At 39.1% G+C, this 19118-nt stretch overlaps 1 protein-coding gene across 3 annotated transcripts in view; it reads left to right on the top strand.

Moving 5' to 3' along the window:
* The window catches only part of FGF12 (fibroblast growth factor 12), a 587631-nt gene that overhangs the window by 203325 nt on the left and 365188 nt on the right, over positions 1–19118 (top strand). The window contains exon 1 of one of the 3 annotated variants that reach the window (XM_012448939.2): positions 11714–11840. The exons of the other annotated variants lie outside the window; for them this stretch is intronic. Within the exon in view, the coding sequence (XP_012304362.1) occupies positions 11750–11840 (91 nt within the window). The 5' untranslated portion in view covers positions 11714–11749. Of the gene's footprint in view, positions 1–11713; positions 11841–19118 lie in introns of those variants that run through there. 3 annotated transcript variants of the gene reach the window in all.

The following is a 19118-nucleotide window of genomic DNA, read 5'->3' as shown; positions in this document are numbered from 1 at the left end:
GACTTGTCTTGTCTCAGATGAGATTTTGGACTGTGGACTTTTGAGTTAATGCTGAAATGACTTATGACTTTGGGGGACTATTGGGAAGGCATGACTGGCTTTGAAAGGTGAGGACATGAGATTTGGGAAGGGCCAGGGGTGAGATGATATGAAAAGTTTGCTGTGTCCTCACCCAAATCTCATCTTGAATTTCCATATGTTGTGGGAGGGATCCAGTAGGAGGTAGTTGAATCATGGAGATGGGTCTGTCCTGTGCTATTCTCATGATAGTGAATAAGTCTCATGAGGTCTGATCATTATATAAGGGGGAGCTTCCCTCCACAGTCTGTCTTCTCTTGTCTGGTGCCATGTGAGACATGCCTTTCACCTTCACTATGATTTTGAGGCCTCCCCACCCACACAGGAACTATTAGTCCATTAAACCTCTTTCATTTTCAAATTGCTCAGTCTCTGGTATGTCCTTATCAGAAGCATGAAAATGGACACCCATAAATATGTACAAATAAAAATGAAAATAACAGTTAAGTCCAAATGGATCATTTACGTAAGCCCAGGATGCTGAAGATGGCTATCTAGAGCTGGCTCCTAGAAGCATTATCTCAGTGATTTTCATATTTACATACTGAATGCTTACAATGGACACCTGCATAAAAGTACAGAAAACAGATATTTCTGATTCTTCCATTTTTCATTATTTGTTAATTAATCTATAACACTAGAAATGGCAACAATGGTGAAATCTGGAAGTATACGACCTTTCAGAGTAATACTATGCACCTTTCCTCCCGAGTCTTTGTCTGTTGGTTTTCCAGGATCATTATCCTAAACTAGTCATCATCTTAGTTTATCTTCTGTTGTTATAACAGAATACCACAGACTGTGTACTTTATAAAGAAAATACATTTAATTTTCACAGTCCTGGAGGCAGGGAAGGCTGCTAGCATCTGGTGAGGGCCTTTTTGCTGTGTCATATCATAGCAGAAGGCAAGTGTTTGCTAGCTCAGGTCTCTCTTCCTCTTATAATAAAAGCCACCAGTCCCATCATGGGGGCCCCATTCTGATGACTTTATCTAATCCTATTACCTCCCAAAGGCCTCACCTCCAAATTTTATCAATACATGTTTGGGGACTGAGTTTCTAACACATGAAATTTTTAGGACACATTCAAATCATAGCATCAATTTAAGGGTTCCAAAGGCTCCCTTTCTCCTGGCTTGCATTTCTTTTGAATTTTTTCAAGACCTCCTTTATTTTTATCATACTTGAAACCATGTGGTAGGTGTGCCATTGATTTTCAGGAAAGACAGAAGGCATGACGCATGCTGCTTTTGTTGTAACTGAAATGTAAGGTTATAATAAATTTGATTAAGGCTTTATCTTCAGTCAAACCATATGGTTAACTTTAAAGAAACAGAATCATGTAACTATTCTGCAACTCTGGGTAAAGTTTTCAATTCAATTCAGGAAATATTTATTAACCATTTCCTATGTTTTGAGTAGCATCTGTATATGGGGGAGGGCAGAAATAGTAACATTTCATGATGGATGACTTTTATGACTTGCCATGAAAGGGCAAAAAAGTGACTGTGTGTGTGTGTGTATACGCTTGAGGTGAGGAAATGTATATAAAACATGTGCCCAACTAATTGTGACACAAGCTATGATGTGATAAGTGTCTCAGGCTTTTCCTGATTCCTCTGGCTAAACTTCTACCATCTCTTTAGACACTATAAAATAATGTACTTCTCCTTTTTTGTAGCTGTTACAATTGTAATCATATGTTAGTTTGTATGACTATTTGGCTGAATTTTCAATAAGTACTTTGCTTTTTGGAAATCAGAGATTATTGTGTGAAAGTTAAGCTCCAAAGAAGGGCATCTAATCCAGTTGGGGAAGGTTTACTGGTGGAGGTGATGATGGATCCAATTTTTGAAGGGTGGGTATGAACTCACCGGAAGAAGAAGGAAAGAAGGATATTATAAGCAAGTGGAAGAGCAGGTGCAAAGACATGTAGACGTGAACATGAAACAGTGCAAATCAAGGACATGGATGGAGTTAAGTTCAGGTACAGAGATAAAAGAAGACAAGCGAATCATCAGGGGTTTTATGTACCGAACTTAAACTGTTGACTTAATCTTCAATACTGTGAAAAGTTTCTGAAGAGCCAAGTTTTGGGGTGATTAGTTTAGCCATGTGGAGGCTGCATTGAAGGCAGTACAAATATTTTTTTAACTATATTGTAGTTAATTAGGCAAGATGTGATCAGGGCCTGAAGGAAGGCAAAAATAAAGTGATAGATGTTAGAAACGTTAAACAAATAGTATCTATAATATTCTCCGTCTGATTGACGATAAGTTGGCAAGAACAGTCTAGGATGGCTCACAGGGCTTTGAATTTGGAAACTGATTAGTTAGATGTAGTTATTCATTAAAATATGGAGCTGAAGAAGTTTAGAGGGAAAGATATGTGTCCAGTTGTAGTTATGTTTTGGTTTCTTTTTTGTTTTTTGAAATACTGTGGATCCTTTAGAGATTTACAGAAAAACTTGGAAATAGATGATCAAAGATATAGAGGTATCTTGTCAGCAGACACAGATCCAGGAGTTATCAATAGTGTAGGAATTTTAATGTGTAAGATGTCTAATAACAGTAAAAAGGGAGAAGAGATTGACCTTGGGAAATAATAACACTTAGAGGATGGCAGAAAGAAAACTTGATGTCAATAGAGAAGTAGAAGGAAAACTGAGTGAAAAATTGTGTCTCTGAAGATAAGAAGGAAGAGTTTCTTGAAATAGAGTGATCAGTAATTTTAACACATATAATTACTGCATCTTTGTATCATTAGAACAACATGTGTCCATTATAGATGAAATAGTCTTGATTATGGTGATTTTATAAAAAGAACTTCGGTGAGGTTGTGTGAGCAAGAGGCAGCACTCAATGGGTTTAAGAAAGAAATGCCGAAGTGAAGGTAGTACAAACAGCCTCTTATTTAAGATGTTTGTATGTCTGTGGAAGGGAAGAAAGAATAGAAAAATAATGCACAAAGGAGATTTCAAAATTCCACATGTGGCTCTTGCCTAATACGTAACAGCGGCAACTTTGGCCATAACCTTTTTCAGCACACGCACAAAGATACATATATCTTATGAATGTATATATACTTGTCAATATATTTGTGTGTGTAACAATCACCTTCAAGAGGCTAAAATACTCATTCTTGGCCAGGTGCGGTGGCTCTCACTTGTAATCCAAGCACTCTGGGAGGCTGAGGTGGGTGGATCCCGAAGTCAAGAGATCGAGACCATCCTTGCCAATATGGTGAAACCCCGTCTCTACTAAAAATACAAAAATTAGCTAGATGTGGTGGCATGCACCTGTATTACCAGCTATTTGGGAGGCTGAGGCAGGAGAATCACTTGGACCCGGGAGGCGGAGGTTGCAGTGAGCTGAGAATACCTCACTGCACTCCCACCTGGGTGACAGACCGTGACTCCATCTCAAAAAAAATAAAAAAATTCATTCTCCAAATTACTGCACGTCCAACAAGCCTTCAATATGGATTCTAATGAACATCTCCAGTTAACCCTTTTTCTCCTCCTTTTCTGATTCTGACCATTGCCCCCCAACCACTTGTATTAGAACAGTTAAAGCTTGCCATCAGGAGAGTTAGCCCAAGTCATAAGCTAAGACTCTTTCCCATGCCCTTTTCTGAAAGTTGACACTAATAGAAACCTCATAATTTACTGTAAAGGCAATACTTATTTTTATTGGTCAGATCTTTAAATGAATGGCTGCCTTCTGTTTCTAAAAAACAGATAATTTAAAGAGAAAATTCAATTTCCAGGGAAAGGAAAAATGTCCTGAAATCATTTCTATGCGTATCATCAGGTAAGTTTGATTCTGACGCTATCAAAATCAGGGGCAGCATCATAGTGTCTTTTAAAGAATATTGCACTAGGAAGGGAGCAGAGGTTCTGAGTCACTTAGTTGCAGCCCTGTTGCTGGGAGCCAGGTGACTTTAGAAGAAGTCACTATCCCTTTTGGTCTTTTTTTTTTGTTGTTGTTCAATTCGTATTGTGCCCCTCTTTTGTGAGTTTTGACTAATGAGTGATTGTTTTTTTTCCTTGAAATTCATAAGTATTTATTATCTTGAACTAATTAACCTCATATTTTGCCAAATAGACAGCTCATGTTTTACTATGATTTAAAATCATTTTCCTTCCATTTGAATCATTCAAACGCATCTTTAAAGTTTTCTTGTAGATAACAAGCTCTGTGTTTATTCAAGACAACTTGTTAGAGTGCTATTAGAAGACAGAGAAAATGTCCAACTGCAGCAGCAAATCCTGGAGGTATCTATATGAAGATGAGAAAAAGTTCTCAAACAAATGACAAAATGTTCAAACTCAATCATAATTAGAGATATGCAAAGTAAAAATTACAATCAAACTGACATAATTGAAAAAGTAGGACAATACATTATATTGGTAAGGTTATGGGAAAATAGGCATTTATATATTGCTGGCAGGAATCTAAATTCATACAAGCCTTCTGGAGTGGAATTCAGTAATACTTAACAAAAATATCTACACACATACTTTTTGACCCAGCATTCCCATTTCTTGGAAGCTACCCTGGAGGCACATAGAGTGTATTTCTCACAGGAGTATTGGTTAGCAGTGTTTTCTGCATCATGGAAATACTGCACATAAGGTTACTTATTGCAGCAGTTTATAATAGCACAATACCGGAAACAATCTAAAAGCCACTACATAGAAGAATGTGTGTGCATTTGTGCAAAAGAAACACAGGCAAGATAAACTAAAGAAATCAGTTATCTATAGGCAGTGCATGGGAAATAAGTAGAAAAAAGAGGGAATAGGAACTGGTGAGAAGGAATGAGGGAATAACAGTTATCAAGCTATAATTTTTTTGTAAAGCTTTGACTCTTGGTACCATAGCAATATTTCATACACCCAAATAAGAAATATATAGTTAAATTTAATTAAATAATTAAAATCAATGTGTGTGGAATATGAGTTTACAGATGAATAACTAAACCACACTGAAGAGGATGGGCAAGTAAAGCAGCAACCTAAGTTACTTTCAAAAGAAAATAATATTTTGATTGGATACTGTAAAGTTCAAGACAAAAATAAGTGTTCATAAATACTGCACTCTTGTAATAAGTGTTTCCCACAGGAGTATCAGTGAGCAATTCTGTAACTACCTTAAGTGTATAGTAGGATTTAATAAGTGAAAATATTGTAAATAATGAAAATCAGGTTTTTCACTGTCAGATAGAAGTTACAAATAAGGAAAAGGGGAAAAATAAAATGAATCCGGTGGTACTGGATTAGGATGTAAGTATTAACTTCATCTATTTTATCTCTCTGTCTATATATCTGTATCTATCTAAAAAGATATACTGATAGAAATGTAGAAATAAATATGATCTAGGTGAATGTGTACATAGATTTCCTAACTCTCTCTGCTGAGAGGGCCTAAGAGCAGTAACACCTCAATAAAAATGAGCACACAGGACCCAGATCTTGGTTGCTATATATTATTCTCCAAAGAGAGAACCCAGACTCATTTGAAAATCAGTTCATTCCAGGGCTGGGGTAGAGAGGGCAAAATAATAAACTTGGAACATCATGTAATGCTAAAACGTTAAGGAACTGCTAAAAAAACAACTGGGGTATGTCCAAAGGACACAATAACAAATCAGAAGGAACTCCCAATGGCTAAATCCAGAACATTTTTGGCCAAAAATAACTAATGATCGTATTGGATTATAATTCTTAGAATAAATATCCATGAGGCCATACTGATATAAATAAATAACTGAATAAGTAAATAAATGCAGGAGAAGGAACAGCTCTTACAAAAGAATTTCTATTACTTTAGACAGAATAAAGGAAATACAAAAGTCACTATTAGGCAAACAGCACAGTAATAATTGTTGCACGCAAGTTCTGCCAATGGATGCTAAAATCAGTGGACAAAAGTTTGAGGAAAAATAGGACATTAGCACAGCATCAAATTTTTTCAACATATTTATCAATTACAAACAGAAAATGTAATTTTACAGTATGGATACCTAGTAGATATAACCTTAACCAGGCAATCAAGGTCAATATCACTAATTAACATCATGTACCACCCCCCTGCCATAATGATACACTAAGAAGGATACAATATCACTTCTATGGCATTCTTGCCAAATGAATAACCTTAGCCTAATCATTATAAAACACTGGACAAACCCAAATTGAAAGACATTCCACAAAATATTTGAACAATATAGGGAGACCAAGGGACCTTCACAGATTGAAGGAGATTCAAGTGACATGGCAATCAAATGCAATGTGGGTCCTACTTGTATCTGGTACAGAAAAAGGACGTGGGGCTGGGGGAGAACTAGTGAAAGCTGAATAAAGTTTGTAGTTTAGTTAATCACAAGGTACTAGTGTAAATGTTCTGGATTTGATATTTGTACACTGGTTACGAAAGTCACTAACATTAGAGAAACTGGGTGAAGGACATGTATGAACTCTGTCTTATTTTATAACATTTGTATGAGGGGAAACTTATTTAAAAATAAAAAGGTTTGGAAAAGTATAGAAAGAGATGAAGATGAAGAAGAGGAAGAGGAGGAGAAGGAGAAAGAAGAGGAATAGGAGTAGGAGGGGAGAGGAAGGAAAAAAATTAAAAAAAAAGGAAGAAGAGAAATTTTAAAGTAACATATTTGATTTTTAAAAACAGTATCAAGATTGTATTTGAAGGTATTGCTAAGATGAGAGCTACAGGCATGGTTTTGTGCCCTTTAGAGTCAATGGGCTATATACATAACGTGGAACAAAAATACCATGTTAGCTATCTTACTGATTTTCATCTATTGGTTTATATGTGGGTTTCTTTGTGAAAATAAATTTAATATCAATTCAATAGACATTTGCCATTGATATACTCATTAAAAGTTTTGAGACTTGACACAATTCTTTATACGTTATTACTGATTCAACATATGCTTCCAAATAGATAAATACACTGATTAATTGCACAGCTGATGCCAAGAGTGAACAGATGCCTATGTTTAGTGTTAACAGACAATATCTTAGAGAAGTCATCATTTAAAAATCTCAGAACTCCCTCACAATTATTAATTTCTACAAACTCTTAGTAATTAATACTTTTTAAAAAGGAAAAAAATTAGGTACTAGGAATTCAAACGCATTCATCCATCATTATATACCAGAATTCCTAATCCTTCTCAAAAAGTGCTAACTTACTCTATTTTGAAACCATACTAGTCAGTCGCTTGCTAGAATTTGTCCAACATGCCTAAGTCAATTAGAAAACAGAAAGAATGGCTAACTCTAAAAATCTCAATTAGAAACAGATGGCATAAAATTTCAGTATTAAAACAATTATTATATCTTGAACTTAAAATTAAAATATTATTGCCAGTAAAATTTTGAGTTTGGCTTATGGAATAATATACAAAAAGGAGAAAAGATGAAAGTTTTGGTTCAAACTAAAATATATCACTTTCTTACCCTTCATGTGCCCCTGGCTATTTGTTTTGCTTGGTCTTGTTTTTGGATGTTATGATACATATAAAAACTAAATCTGATATATTGCTCAAGATACCTCAGAAAGATTGCACTCTATATGCCTAATTGTGGAAGTGGATGACAATCATATGAGGAGTTGCTTTAAAAAGCATGCACACTGAAGTCCTGATAAGTGTAAGATCCTTTTTTTAAAACCAAAAAACTCTAAGTATTAAAATTCCAGGGATCAAATTCCTTTTATACTTACTTACAAAGCAGAAACTTACTTTGATATATATTATTCTTACAAAGTAGAAACTTACTATTGTCAAATGTCCATACTATATAGTAAGAAAATATTTTGCATTAAAATGTAACATGCCCTCTGAAATCATCTGAGAGCTCAATAACAACAAAAAATCTATAAATGTAGCCAGGTGCGGTGGCTCAAGCCTGTAATCCCAGCACTTTGGGAGGCCGAGGCGGGCGGATCACCAGGTCAAGAGATCGAGACCATCCTGGCCAACATGGTGAAACTCCGTCTCTACTAAACATACAAAAATTAGCTGGGTGTGGTGGCGTGCGCCTGTAGTCCCAGCTACTCGGGAGGCTGAGGCAGGAGAATTGCTTGAACCCGGGAGGTGGAGGTTGCAGTGAGCCGAGACTGTGCCACTGCACTCCAGCCTGGCACCTGGCGACAAAGCAAGACTCTGTCTCAAAAAAAAAAAAAAAATCTATAAATGTAATACTTCAGTTTGTTTTTACAGGTACTGTGATGATCCATTTCCTCTCTGGTCATAAGAATCATGGTGACAGCCATTTAAACAAGACAGTACACCATGCGAATATTAATTGTACTGAGCTGGCTTTTCTGCTCTGCATCCTAAAAGTTTACAATCCAGTTGTGGAGTCAGAAGATTCAAACATAAAGACTTCCTATAATGAAATAATAGAGCCATCGTATTAGATCTTAATATTATTGTCTAACACCTAGAACTCAGGGAAGTTGGTAATAGCACCCTATATTGCAAAGATAATTAGAATCTTCAAAGCACTTTCACATGTTTCACCTAACTGAACTTTGTCATAACCTTGCCAGGAGGGAGAGAGGGTTATGATAAATATAAAAACTGATGCTCCGGAGGTCGTATGTGTTTTAAAATCACACATGGACCTGTTCACTCTGCTCAAGTTCCATTGAGGGAACCATGGCATTGTCCTGTTCATTTGCTATTTTTCCAGGAATAACACTTTCCTCAAAGTAAGGAAATAGCTCCAGGCATTGGGTTCCTGAATAGGAGAGCTCTACTGGAAAACTGTGTTCTGCTGCAGCACAAAGGACTATTTTTAGATGTTTTCCTTTTGCTAATTGTCTCTCCCTCTGTGGGGAATTTCTATGGGTAGAATCCCAGATGAGCCAAGTTTCTCACTAATTCTCAAAGAGGCAGGAAAGATGAAGGCCATGGCTCAGGTTGCCCCGGGGCTGAATAACTTCTTCAGTGATGTCAGTGCAGTGGTTTTAGCAAGATCTTCAAGGACCTTGGAGCTTAAAGAGCTTTAGTGATACCACTGAACAACAGGACTAAGAGGTGACTAGAAAGAAGGCCTGGGTATATCTTCTTGAGTCTTGGAACCACCCCAAATGACCCTTTCTGGAGCTTGAGCTTTGAAATGAGCTAAGAGGGTGTGAACCCAGTGGTGGGTGTAAGCTCAAGTGGCCCTCCAGATGTTCTGGTTTTTCTTCCACCGCCTCTGAGAGGAAAAAGGAGGAGACTTCTCCCAAACTTCAAATGTCATTTCCTTTTTTTTTTTTCATTTTACTGTAAGTTCTGCGGTACATGTGCAGATCTTGCAGGATTGTTACGTAGGTATGCACATGCCATGGTGGTTTGCTGCCTCCATCACCCATCACCTACATTAGGTATTTCTCCTAATGTTATACCTCCCCAAACTCCCCACCCCCTGCTATCCCTCCCCTAGCCCCTCACCCCTCAACAGACCCCAGTGTGTGATGTTACCCTCCCTGTGTACATGTGTTCTCATTGTTCAACACCCACTTACGAGTGAAAACGTGGTGTTTGGTTTTCTGTTCTTGTGTCAGTTTGCTGAGAATGATGGTTTCCAGATTCATCCATGTTCCTTTCAAAGGACATGAACTCATTCTTTTTTATGGCAGCATAGTATCCCATGGTGTATATGTGCCACATTTTTTTTTTTTCTTGAGGCCTTCAGCCTAAAGCTAGTTTCTTTATCCAGTCTATCATTGATGGGCATTTGGGTTGTTTCCAAGTCTTTGCTATTGTAAACAGTTTCACAATGAACATATGTGTGCATGTGTCTTTGTAATAGAACGCTTTATAATCCTTTAGGTATATACCCAGTAATGGGATTGCTGGGTGAAATGGTATTTCTATTTCTAGATCCTTGAGGAATCGCCACACTATCTTCCACAATGTCATTATATAGGCTAAACATTTGCAGTTCTTCTGCAAATGTTTAACTTATATAAGAGAAAGAGGAAAAGTGTGATGCAAACCATTTTTACTCCCTTGCAGGGAAGAAAGAGCTAAACAGTTAGTGCTAGGTAGCCTTGAGACAATGGGTGGAACAAAGGTGAAGCCAGTTGTTGGCTCAACCTCAGGGAAAACCTAACAGTTTCTGTGCAATGAATTACCTAGGGAGCTGCTGAGTTCCCTGTCAGCAGGACTATTCAAGCAGAAATTCACTGGTATGAACACTGGTATTCATTGTAAAGTGAAAATGAGTCACAACCCTACAGGTGGGGGCTAAATAATAATTGCAAACACTATTATAGCACTTACTTTATAACAAGTGTTTCCTTAACTCTCAAGGAGTGAATGAGACAGATGCTATCTTTAACTTTCTTTCAAAGACGAGAAAATTGAGGCACAGAGAAGTAATTTGTTCAAGGTCATACAGCTGGTAGGAATTTGAACTTAGGCTGCTTATCTCTAGTGCCTGTGCTCTTAACCACCTGCTGTATTGCTAAGTGCCCCCTAAGGTCCGCTCTTGCCCTGAGGTTCCACCTGGGGTGGCGTCCTGTCACTTCGACAGCATTCTTCCCATGCTTACTTATTGCACTTCCAAAAGGGCATTGTTGGAATTATGAAAAGAAAACAGAGAAAATAAAAGAGTCAACGGGGAAAAATCGAGGTCTTTAGACTAATCGAGATCTTTAGACTCATCTGGGCGGGCTAGCAGAGGCAGAGCCTCTAGAATACTGGCGCCAAAGCGAAGCGCTCTTTTGTCCTCAGATTTCCCGCCTCACCTGCCTCCTCTCCCTTTGCCTTCTGGCCCCGCTTCCTACAGCACCTATGCTACCCTTTTCTAGGAGACTGAAAGGCACGGGGACAAACAAGCGCGCCGCTGCCAATCCTCTATCCCACATCCTCTTCCCCACCCGGATTGACAGGCAGACGCCCAGGGTGGTAAGTGACTTACCCACGGACACAGAGCCCCGACCAGAAAATCAGGTGTTCAGACTCCCACATCAGCGCTCTGTCCACGCCTACGCACACCTGACTTTTCATAGCCCGCACCCGAGAGCTTTCTTTATTCCACGTCCCCGCCTCCCTACCCCACCCCTAGTTCCCTAGAGTAGCTTCTGACGCTCTGCAGCCTCCGGGGTCCAGCCCTCCTTGCGGGTGCTTCCCTTCCGCCGGATTCCCACGCCGGAGTCGCCCTGGGCCGCGCGCAGCCCGCGGGACGGCTGCCTTCCGGGCCGGAGGCCGGGACGGCGGGGACACCGAGGTAGGCGGGCTCCCAGGGCTCAGGGTCCGGCGCCGAGGGCAGGAGCAGGGGAGGTGCCGCGGCCCCCGGTCCAGAAGGCACCTGCAAGGAAGTACCGATCCGCAGTGACGTCCTCCGCGTCTCCTGCAGACCAGCAGCCGCCTCCAGAAGGTCCCAAGGGGCCGCGTTGGAGCCCACCGAGGGGTGGCGGCGCCTCTGGCTCTCGGAGGCGCCACTTCGTGGTCCCGCACTTCCTGGTCCCCACCCTGCCTCCCGCCCCTTCCCGGGGCCCGGGCTCCCGCCCGCTCCACGTGCAAACTCTCCTCCACCTGTGCGCGCGCGATGGACTCGGGACCCGGCTTCCGAAGAGAGGCCGCCTGTTGGTTGGACGACTAGCGGAGGTGGGCGGGGAGTTACCAACCCCACACGCGCCTCTCCATGAAGATTCTTGAGCTTTCTCTGAAGAAAGGAGTGCATATGCTGCAGTGTCTCTGTGGAAGGAGCCTGAGGTCCAGCAACAGCCCAAGTGGTGAGAAAACGTTCTTTCCCCAGCCCTGAAACACGGTAGAATGCCCCCTTTCTTTCTCCCGGGGCCCTCTCCGCCGCCCTCCTCTGCTGAATTCAGCGCCGTCTGTGGTGGAGGGAAGGCGTTTCCCGACTGGGGAGAGGTCAGAGCCCCTCCGCTGGTTCTGTCTGTGGGTATTTTTTTCTTTTAAATCCCTGAAGTCACCCACGCTTGTAGAGCGAGCGCGTTAGCTTTCGCCGGGCGCGCCTGGGCTGAAACCTGCGGGTCCCTCTCCAAGCGGCTCTGGCTGGGACCCGCGTTCGCACCTTCTCGCGGCTCTCTCGTTGCGATTTGCGGGGCGGCGCGCGACTTGGAGTTGTTCGGTGTCTCTGAGAAGTTGCTTGTGCGTTCCACAGGAGAGGGGACTTTTAAACAGATGGCTGGCAAGGCAGGTATCTTTGCTTTTTCTTGCTTTGTCTGAAAAGTAGACATCTGGCGGTGGTTAGGGGTAAGTTTCCCCTGGAGATTTGGCGATTTCTGTCCTCGGTGCTGGGGCAGGAGGGTCCCAATCAGCCTTGGGCTTCAGCCGGGTCCCCTGGGAGGAAAAGAAAGAAAATCAGACCCTTTGAATGAACTGAGATACTGAGAAAGGCCATTAAAATTTTAATTTAAAAAACCCGCACCAAACTAATACCAAATAAGTGTGATTCTTTTCTGCTGAAGTCTTGCAAAATGATGTGCTGTTTCCTCACGTTTCTTCCATTATCTAATTGTTTAAGGTTCTTTAAAAGGTTTGTGTAAGTTATCTTCAAAGTGGGGTGTGGGATGAGAACAACGATACCCTATTACATCCAAGTGTCTTCTGCAAAGAACCATACGTTTTTGGTCCATACATTCCAAATAACTTTACTTTTCAAAAATTTAACAACATTATACAAGATTTCGTGTTTAAAACTCCCTATGTTATTTTGGAGAGTCTGATTCATTTGGTTATGGCACCTATTTTCACTCTGTTCTAGAGCTATGAAAATTATATTTGGAAAGATTAGAATATATGTAGGTTTCATTCATTCTTTTGGATCTTTGACTTTTTGGTTACTCATCAGTCTAAATGATATATAAAACTGCTTAAAAGAGACTAATTAGAATTAAATAGAAAACTACTTAAAAAGAACTATTTTATGAAGTTGCAGAACACACTTTAAAAATGAAATCAGCAACGAGATCTCATTTTGTACTTCCGTGTAGTTCGGAAGGTTATTTATACATTCTTTTTTGCCATTATATTTATAAGTACTAAAAGGCATCATACCACTATATTCTAAACGAAGTGGCTTTATGTTAAAGTTTCATGTTTTGATATACATATTTCAAAAAGCTGATAGAGATATGTGTTATAATTTCATTTTTTCCTGGTCTACAGTAAATATAATGTGAATAGGTTGTAACTTGGATATATGTCTCTCAGAGGTGAAAATTTTAGCAGTGACTCACACCTGTAATCACAGCACTTTGGGAGGCCAAGGTGGGTGGATCATGAGGTCAGGAGTTCAAGACCAGCCTGGCCAACATGGTGAAACCCAGTCTTTACTAAAAATACAAAAATTAGCTGGGCGTGGTGGTGGGCACCTGTAATCCCAGCTACCTGGGAGGCTGAGGCAGGAGAATCGTTTGAACCCTGGAGGTGGAGGTTACAGTGAGCCTAGATTGCACCATTGCACTCCAGCCTGGGTGACAGGGAGAGACTCTGACTCAAAAAAAAAAAAAAAGAAAAAAAAAGAAAAAGAAAAAATTTAAAACTGTGTAGGATATGTAATGACTACAGGGCAGTTTCTCAAGTCAAATTAGGAAAGATATCCAATTTACCTCCAGAGTCAGTTTCCCAAATAGCAATAGATCTAAATAGAAGGGTTAACTTATGTGATTGGACAGCATACATTACTGCAAGTAGGAGACTGTTTTAGTTGTAACATAGTCTCAATAAGTCACTACCCATCTTTGAAACTCATTTTTATCTGAAAACAGTGGAAATGATAGACATAGCCTGTATTTTTTTTTTATATTTGACTATACCCTAGGTTTAACAGTGATTCTATGAAAACTTGTGTTTTATTTATATTTTCAATTTTATTTAGCAAGGTTAATATTTTGTTTATTTTGGGGGAACTATCACTCTAAAGGAATTCTTGTAAAATGGTATTGAATTCCAAGTAATGAAGTTTCCTTCCCACCCTTTCCACAGACAGAGGTAATATATGGCTATGTACCAGGAGACTGTTTCTGGGAACTAAACTACCTTTTAGAAAATTGTGACTCTTTCAAACTTAGGATCTTGTGTAATTAACATGACCTTACTGTTTCCTGATTAATGCATAAATGTAAATTACTATAATAATGGTGGCTGGGTGCCGTGGCTTACGACTATAATCCTAGCACTTTGTGAGGCTGAGGAGGCCGATCACCTGAGGTTGGGAGTTTGAGACCACCCTGACCAACATGAAGAAACCCCATCTCTACTAAACATACAAAATTAGCCAGGGATGGTGGCACATGCCTGTAATTCCAGCTACTTGGGAAGTTGAGGCAGGATAATTGCTCGAACCCAGGAAGCAGAGGTTGCTGCTGTGAGCCGAGATGGTGCCATGGCATTCTGGCTTAGGCCACAAGAGTGAAACTCTGTTTCAAAATAATAATAATGGTACCTACCTAATAGATTATTATAAACATCAAATGAATTAATAGCAGCTGAAGATTTAGTTGAGCTCTCATGATATGCCAGGCACTGTTCTAAGAACTTTAAGCCTACCATATACCATATACTTAGTATATTTTAGGTATTTTTATTATTGTGTTCTATTTTAAAGCGATGTTTTTTCCGTGTGGCTTGTGTCATTAGAATGACATCACAGCAGTTTTTCATATAATATTGTCATGCTGAGTGTGCACATGCAAATTGAGGTAATGATATCAAAGATTTTATTCACGGAGCAAATTTTTAAAAAAGTAAAGCTCGAATGAACCACTTTAATTTTTAAAACTTACTTAAGGAGGCCGGGCGCGGTGGCTCAAGCCTGTAATCCCAGCACTTTGGGAGGCCGAGGCGGGTGGATCACAAGGTCAAGAGATCGAGACCATCCTGGTCAACATGGTGAAACCCCGTCTCTACTAACACAAAAAATTAGCTGGGCATGGTGGCGCGTGCCTGTAATCCCAGCTACTCAGGAGGCTGAGGCAGGAGAATTGCCTGAACCCAGGAGGCGGAGGTTGCGGTGAGCCGAGATCGCGCCATTGCACTCCAGCCTGGGTAACGAGCGAAACTCCGTCTCAAAAAAAAAAAAAAAAACTTACTTAAGGAAAAATTAAGTAATATTTTAAACAATGTCAGTATGGATAACAAAATTTTATGCCAGCTGCTTCTTCTCCATTAGTTTACAGGTGAGAGAGGTAAGGTTCACAGAAGGGAAGTGACATGATTTGTTATAGTAGGTTAAGAGAGTCTCACAACAGATTGCTGAATAGTTGGAATTATAAGCATTTTGATATTTTAAAGTTTGATTAAACAAATGGTGCTAAGAAAATACAAACTAATCATTTATTTTGAGCTTTTTAGTATCATTAAAATAGGTTATTGCTCCTGTCTTTCCTCTACATTATTAGATATGAATGTCTTGTCTAGTTTATCCATCATATTAGTTTCTAAGTTGTTTGTAATGCAGTAGGATGGGCATAAGCTATCAAATGGAAGAAAGTCTTAGACAAGGTTGAGTGGATTGTTTAAGGCTAAATTCTGCATCTCTTATGATCCTTTCTTTTTTTTTTTTCTCAAAATGAAATGTTTTTTAAGTATGTAGAGCCCATCCGTTAAATGAAAGATTCAAGGTTTAAGATGCTAAACAGTCTTGCTTAGTTTAAATAGCACTTGTATTAATCTGTTAAAATATTAAGTTTTTAATTCAAAGGAAAATTAAAGCGAGTTCATCTTTCTCTAGAGATAGAAGCTTTAAAAAGAAACAGTCTCACAGAAGAGTAGTGATTAAAACAATAGCTACTGCCTGTTCCCATTCCTCTCAAAATGTAGTTGGGGGAAAAGTGAAAGCAGTCCATCAGAGAGCGGTGTTAAGATTGCGGGTTTCTCATCACAACAGCAGGAAAGACTATTATAATGTTGTAGAAGAGGAATTCCTGTCCCAACAACCAGGCTCCTGAGAAAGCCGGCTTGGGTCTCAACCTGAAAGAGGAGGACAGCATTTTTTACAGTAGTAGGAGTAGTAGTGTGTGTGTGTACACACAGTTGCTTCCTTGCTTGACTGTGTTATCACCTGGGCTATCCCAGAAAATCACCTTCCTTCTGTGTATGGTTATGACTCTTCTGCGTTACTCACTCAGGGGCTTCTCAGACTGGTAGCCTGAAGGATTTACAGATGCCTAGAGACTGAGCTAAACAATCACATCAAGTAGTCCTGATGTGGAATTGAAATACTCTAAGCAAAAATAGCTCAACAATCCTATGAAAAACACATACCCCAAACTCTGTCTTTCCTAACCCCTGAAAACCTATGATCTTTTTACTATCTCTATAGTTTAGCATTTTCTAGAATGCCTTATAGTTCGAATAATATAGTGGTGTGTAGCCTTTTTATATTGACTTCTTTCACTCAGTAATATGAATTTAAGTTTCCTCCAGGTCTTTCATGGTGTAATAGCTCATTTCTCTTTAGCACTGAATAATATTCCATTTCCTGGATCTACCACAACTTATTTATCCATTCACCTACTAAAGAACATCTTGGCTACTTCAAAACTTGGAAATTATGAAGAATCATGTTGCTATAAACATCCATGTGCATGCTTTTTAGAGAACATAATTTTCAGCCTGTTTAGGTAAATATCATGAAACACAGTTATTGGATTGTATGGTACCAGTGTTCAGTTTCGTAAGACAGTGTCAAACTGTCTTTCAAAGTTACTGTACCATTTTGGTTTCCCGCTAGCAATGAATGCAAGTTGCTGGTGCCCCACATCCTTGTCAGAGTTGTCAGTGTTTTGGATTTTGGATATTCTAATAGGTGTGGAGTGATTTCTCGTTATTGACTCAATTTGCAATTCCCTGATAGCATATGATATTGAATGTCTTTTCATATCCTTGCTTGCCATCTGTGTATTTTCTTTGGTGAGGTGTCTGTTAATGTCTTTTGACCAGTTATTAATCAGGTTGTTAATTTCTCATTGTTGAGTTGTCATTAGCACTTTTCACCCAATATTTTGGATCCTCCTTCTGGGCACATTGTTGGATGGCGTTATCTCATTCACTTGAAGATGGCTGTGGCCATATGACTTGCTCAGGCAAATGAAATGTGAGCAGAAGTGACACATGGGAAGTTTTCATAACCAGAGCACAATTTACCTCAGGTTCTTTGCTGATGACGTTCAAGGCAGTGGTTACTCCCTTAGCCTGTGTACCTGAATATCTGTGATGAACAGAGCCCCACCGTATGACCCAGGATGGACATTTAATGCAAATAAAAAGTTAAAATCTCTTTTTGTGCCTAACTTTAATTTTTAAGTTAGTGTATTGTCTAACTTGTCTTGATTGCTATAATAAGACATTGAAGGTTAGTAAGATTTAATGGAAAGTTACTGAGCTATGTCAAAGGTTCTTTTCAGTTAAAATGCTCTAATTTCTCTATGATATCATGTGTAGTATATAACAAATAGATGTATTGATTTATGTTTTTAGTCTTTTCATAATTAGCTTAGCATCCCAAATTATGAGGTTTCATTATCACCCTTCTAATTAGTGTGTCCTGAGGCTAATTGGTGCATTGCTCCTTAAATGATATCTATCCCTTTTCCAAAGATGTAATTAATGTCCACTGATATTTTTCAAGAACTTTGAGATTATTCTTTTAAAGTTGTAATTTAGTTGCAAGACTCTGAAAAACTCAGTCGTTCCTTTCTACTTATTGTAAAATGTGCAAATTACCCCTTTTGATGCTTCCAATCACATCTAGGAGAGGAAGAGTTATCTCCATTGCCTGAAAAGCAGTGACTATGTGGTAGCTTTCATCACTGCTGCAGTCTTGCCAGGCAATGAAAACTGCAAATAAATGCTCCTTTTCTTCTCCCAACTAATAAACTCAGAGTTGTGTGCATTGGGAAGAATGTCAGGGAAATACTTTATGGTGAAAAGATAGGCTCAATTTTCCCATCTGGGTCATGGGCCAGCAATCCATTTGCCTGGCCCTGTGGTAAGCACAGCAGAAGAGAGAAGGGAAACCAGACTTTTTCCCAAGCCTGGGATACTTGCACCATGCCAATTAACCCTTCCAAATTGCCAACCCTCCCTTCTTTCTTTCCCTCTCCATATGAGAGTAGAAAGTTAGAGAAACATGTCTCTTACTTCAGAGATTGCCATTTTCCAATTTAGCAAAAAAAAAAAAAAAAAAAAAAAAAAAAAAATCTTCAGGATTGATTGTATGCTAGCTTCTGTTTTAGGCAAGAGAGACGTAGCAGGGAGATCTGTACCTATATGCAAAAGGTATAATGCAAGGCAGAACGTTATAGACGTCAAAGTGAAGTAATTGGGACTCTGAGTTTGTTTCAGTTCAACAACCCTTACTTGATTTAATGTTTAATGGTAAGTATCGTCTTAAGGAAGGAATAATTCAGCCTAAGATTCATGATAATCTCCCTGAGCTTGAAAAGCATTTAGGAGTTCACAAAGAAGTGCTGGGATATGGCAGATGAGAACCTTAATGGAAATGAGTAGTATCTCTGTATATTTTACTGGAAAAATGTGTTTGAATAAAAATAAGATAAAGATATAAAAAGAAGCAATTTTTTACAAAAGGCAGTTATCCTACAACTCAAGTCTACTTAGCTTTGCCCATATTAAGATATCCTGCAAAGTTATCTATGTGACTTCTCTTCTCTGCTTTTGCTTCAATGTAAGTTCATTTATTCACAGCCATATATATTAATACATCAGCTTCTTAGAAAGGTGCAAGTTCTATTCTGTAGTACCAGAGTTGTAAAGGGACATCCAGGGAGTACTTATAGATCTATTCTATAAATTTCTATGGAGTATCTTAAAACAGTAAAATTATTTTTCTTTGTCTTATTTAGTGTATGTAATTATCTTTATGCCATGTTATTTTCACTGCACAATATTATGAATGTCATGTTTGAATATTTCTTCTGATACCATTAAATGTAGGGCATTTGCATGTCATAGGGTGCCAATTAGAAAGACACTGTGACTCTTTCTGAGACAATCTCTCTTGCTGAAATGATCTTTCTTGT

This window comes from Aotus nancymaae, unplaced genomic scaffold (genome assembly GCF_030222135.1).
Source record: "Aotus nancymaae isolate 86718 unplaced genomic scaffold, 86718_ANA_hifiasm-v0.15.2.pri h1tg000067l, whole genome shotgun sequence".
Taxonomy (NCBI): Eukaryota; Metazoa; Chordata; class Mammalia; order Primates; family Aotidae; genus Aotus; species Aotus nancymaae.
Note: the sequence above shows the minus strand (reverse complement) of the source record. Positions and strands in the feature narration are given on the sequence as shown.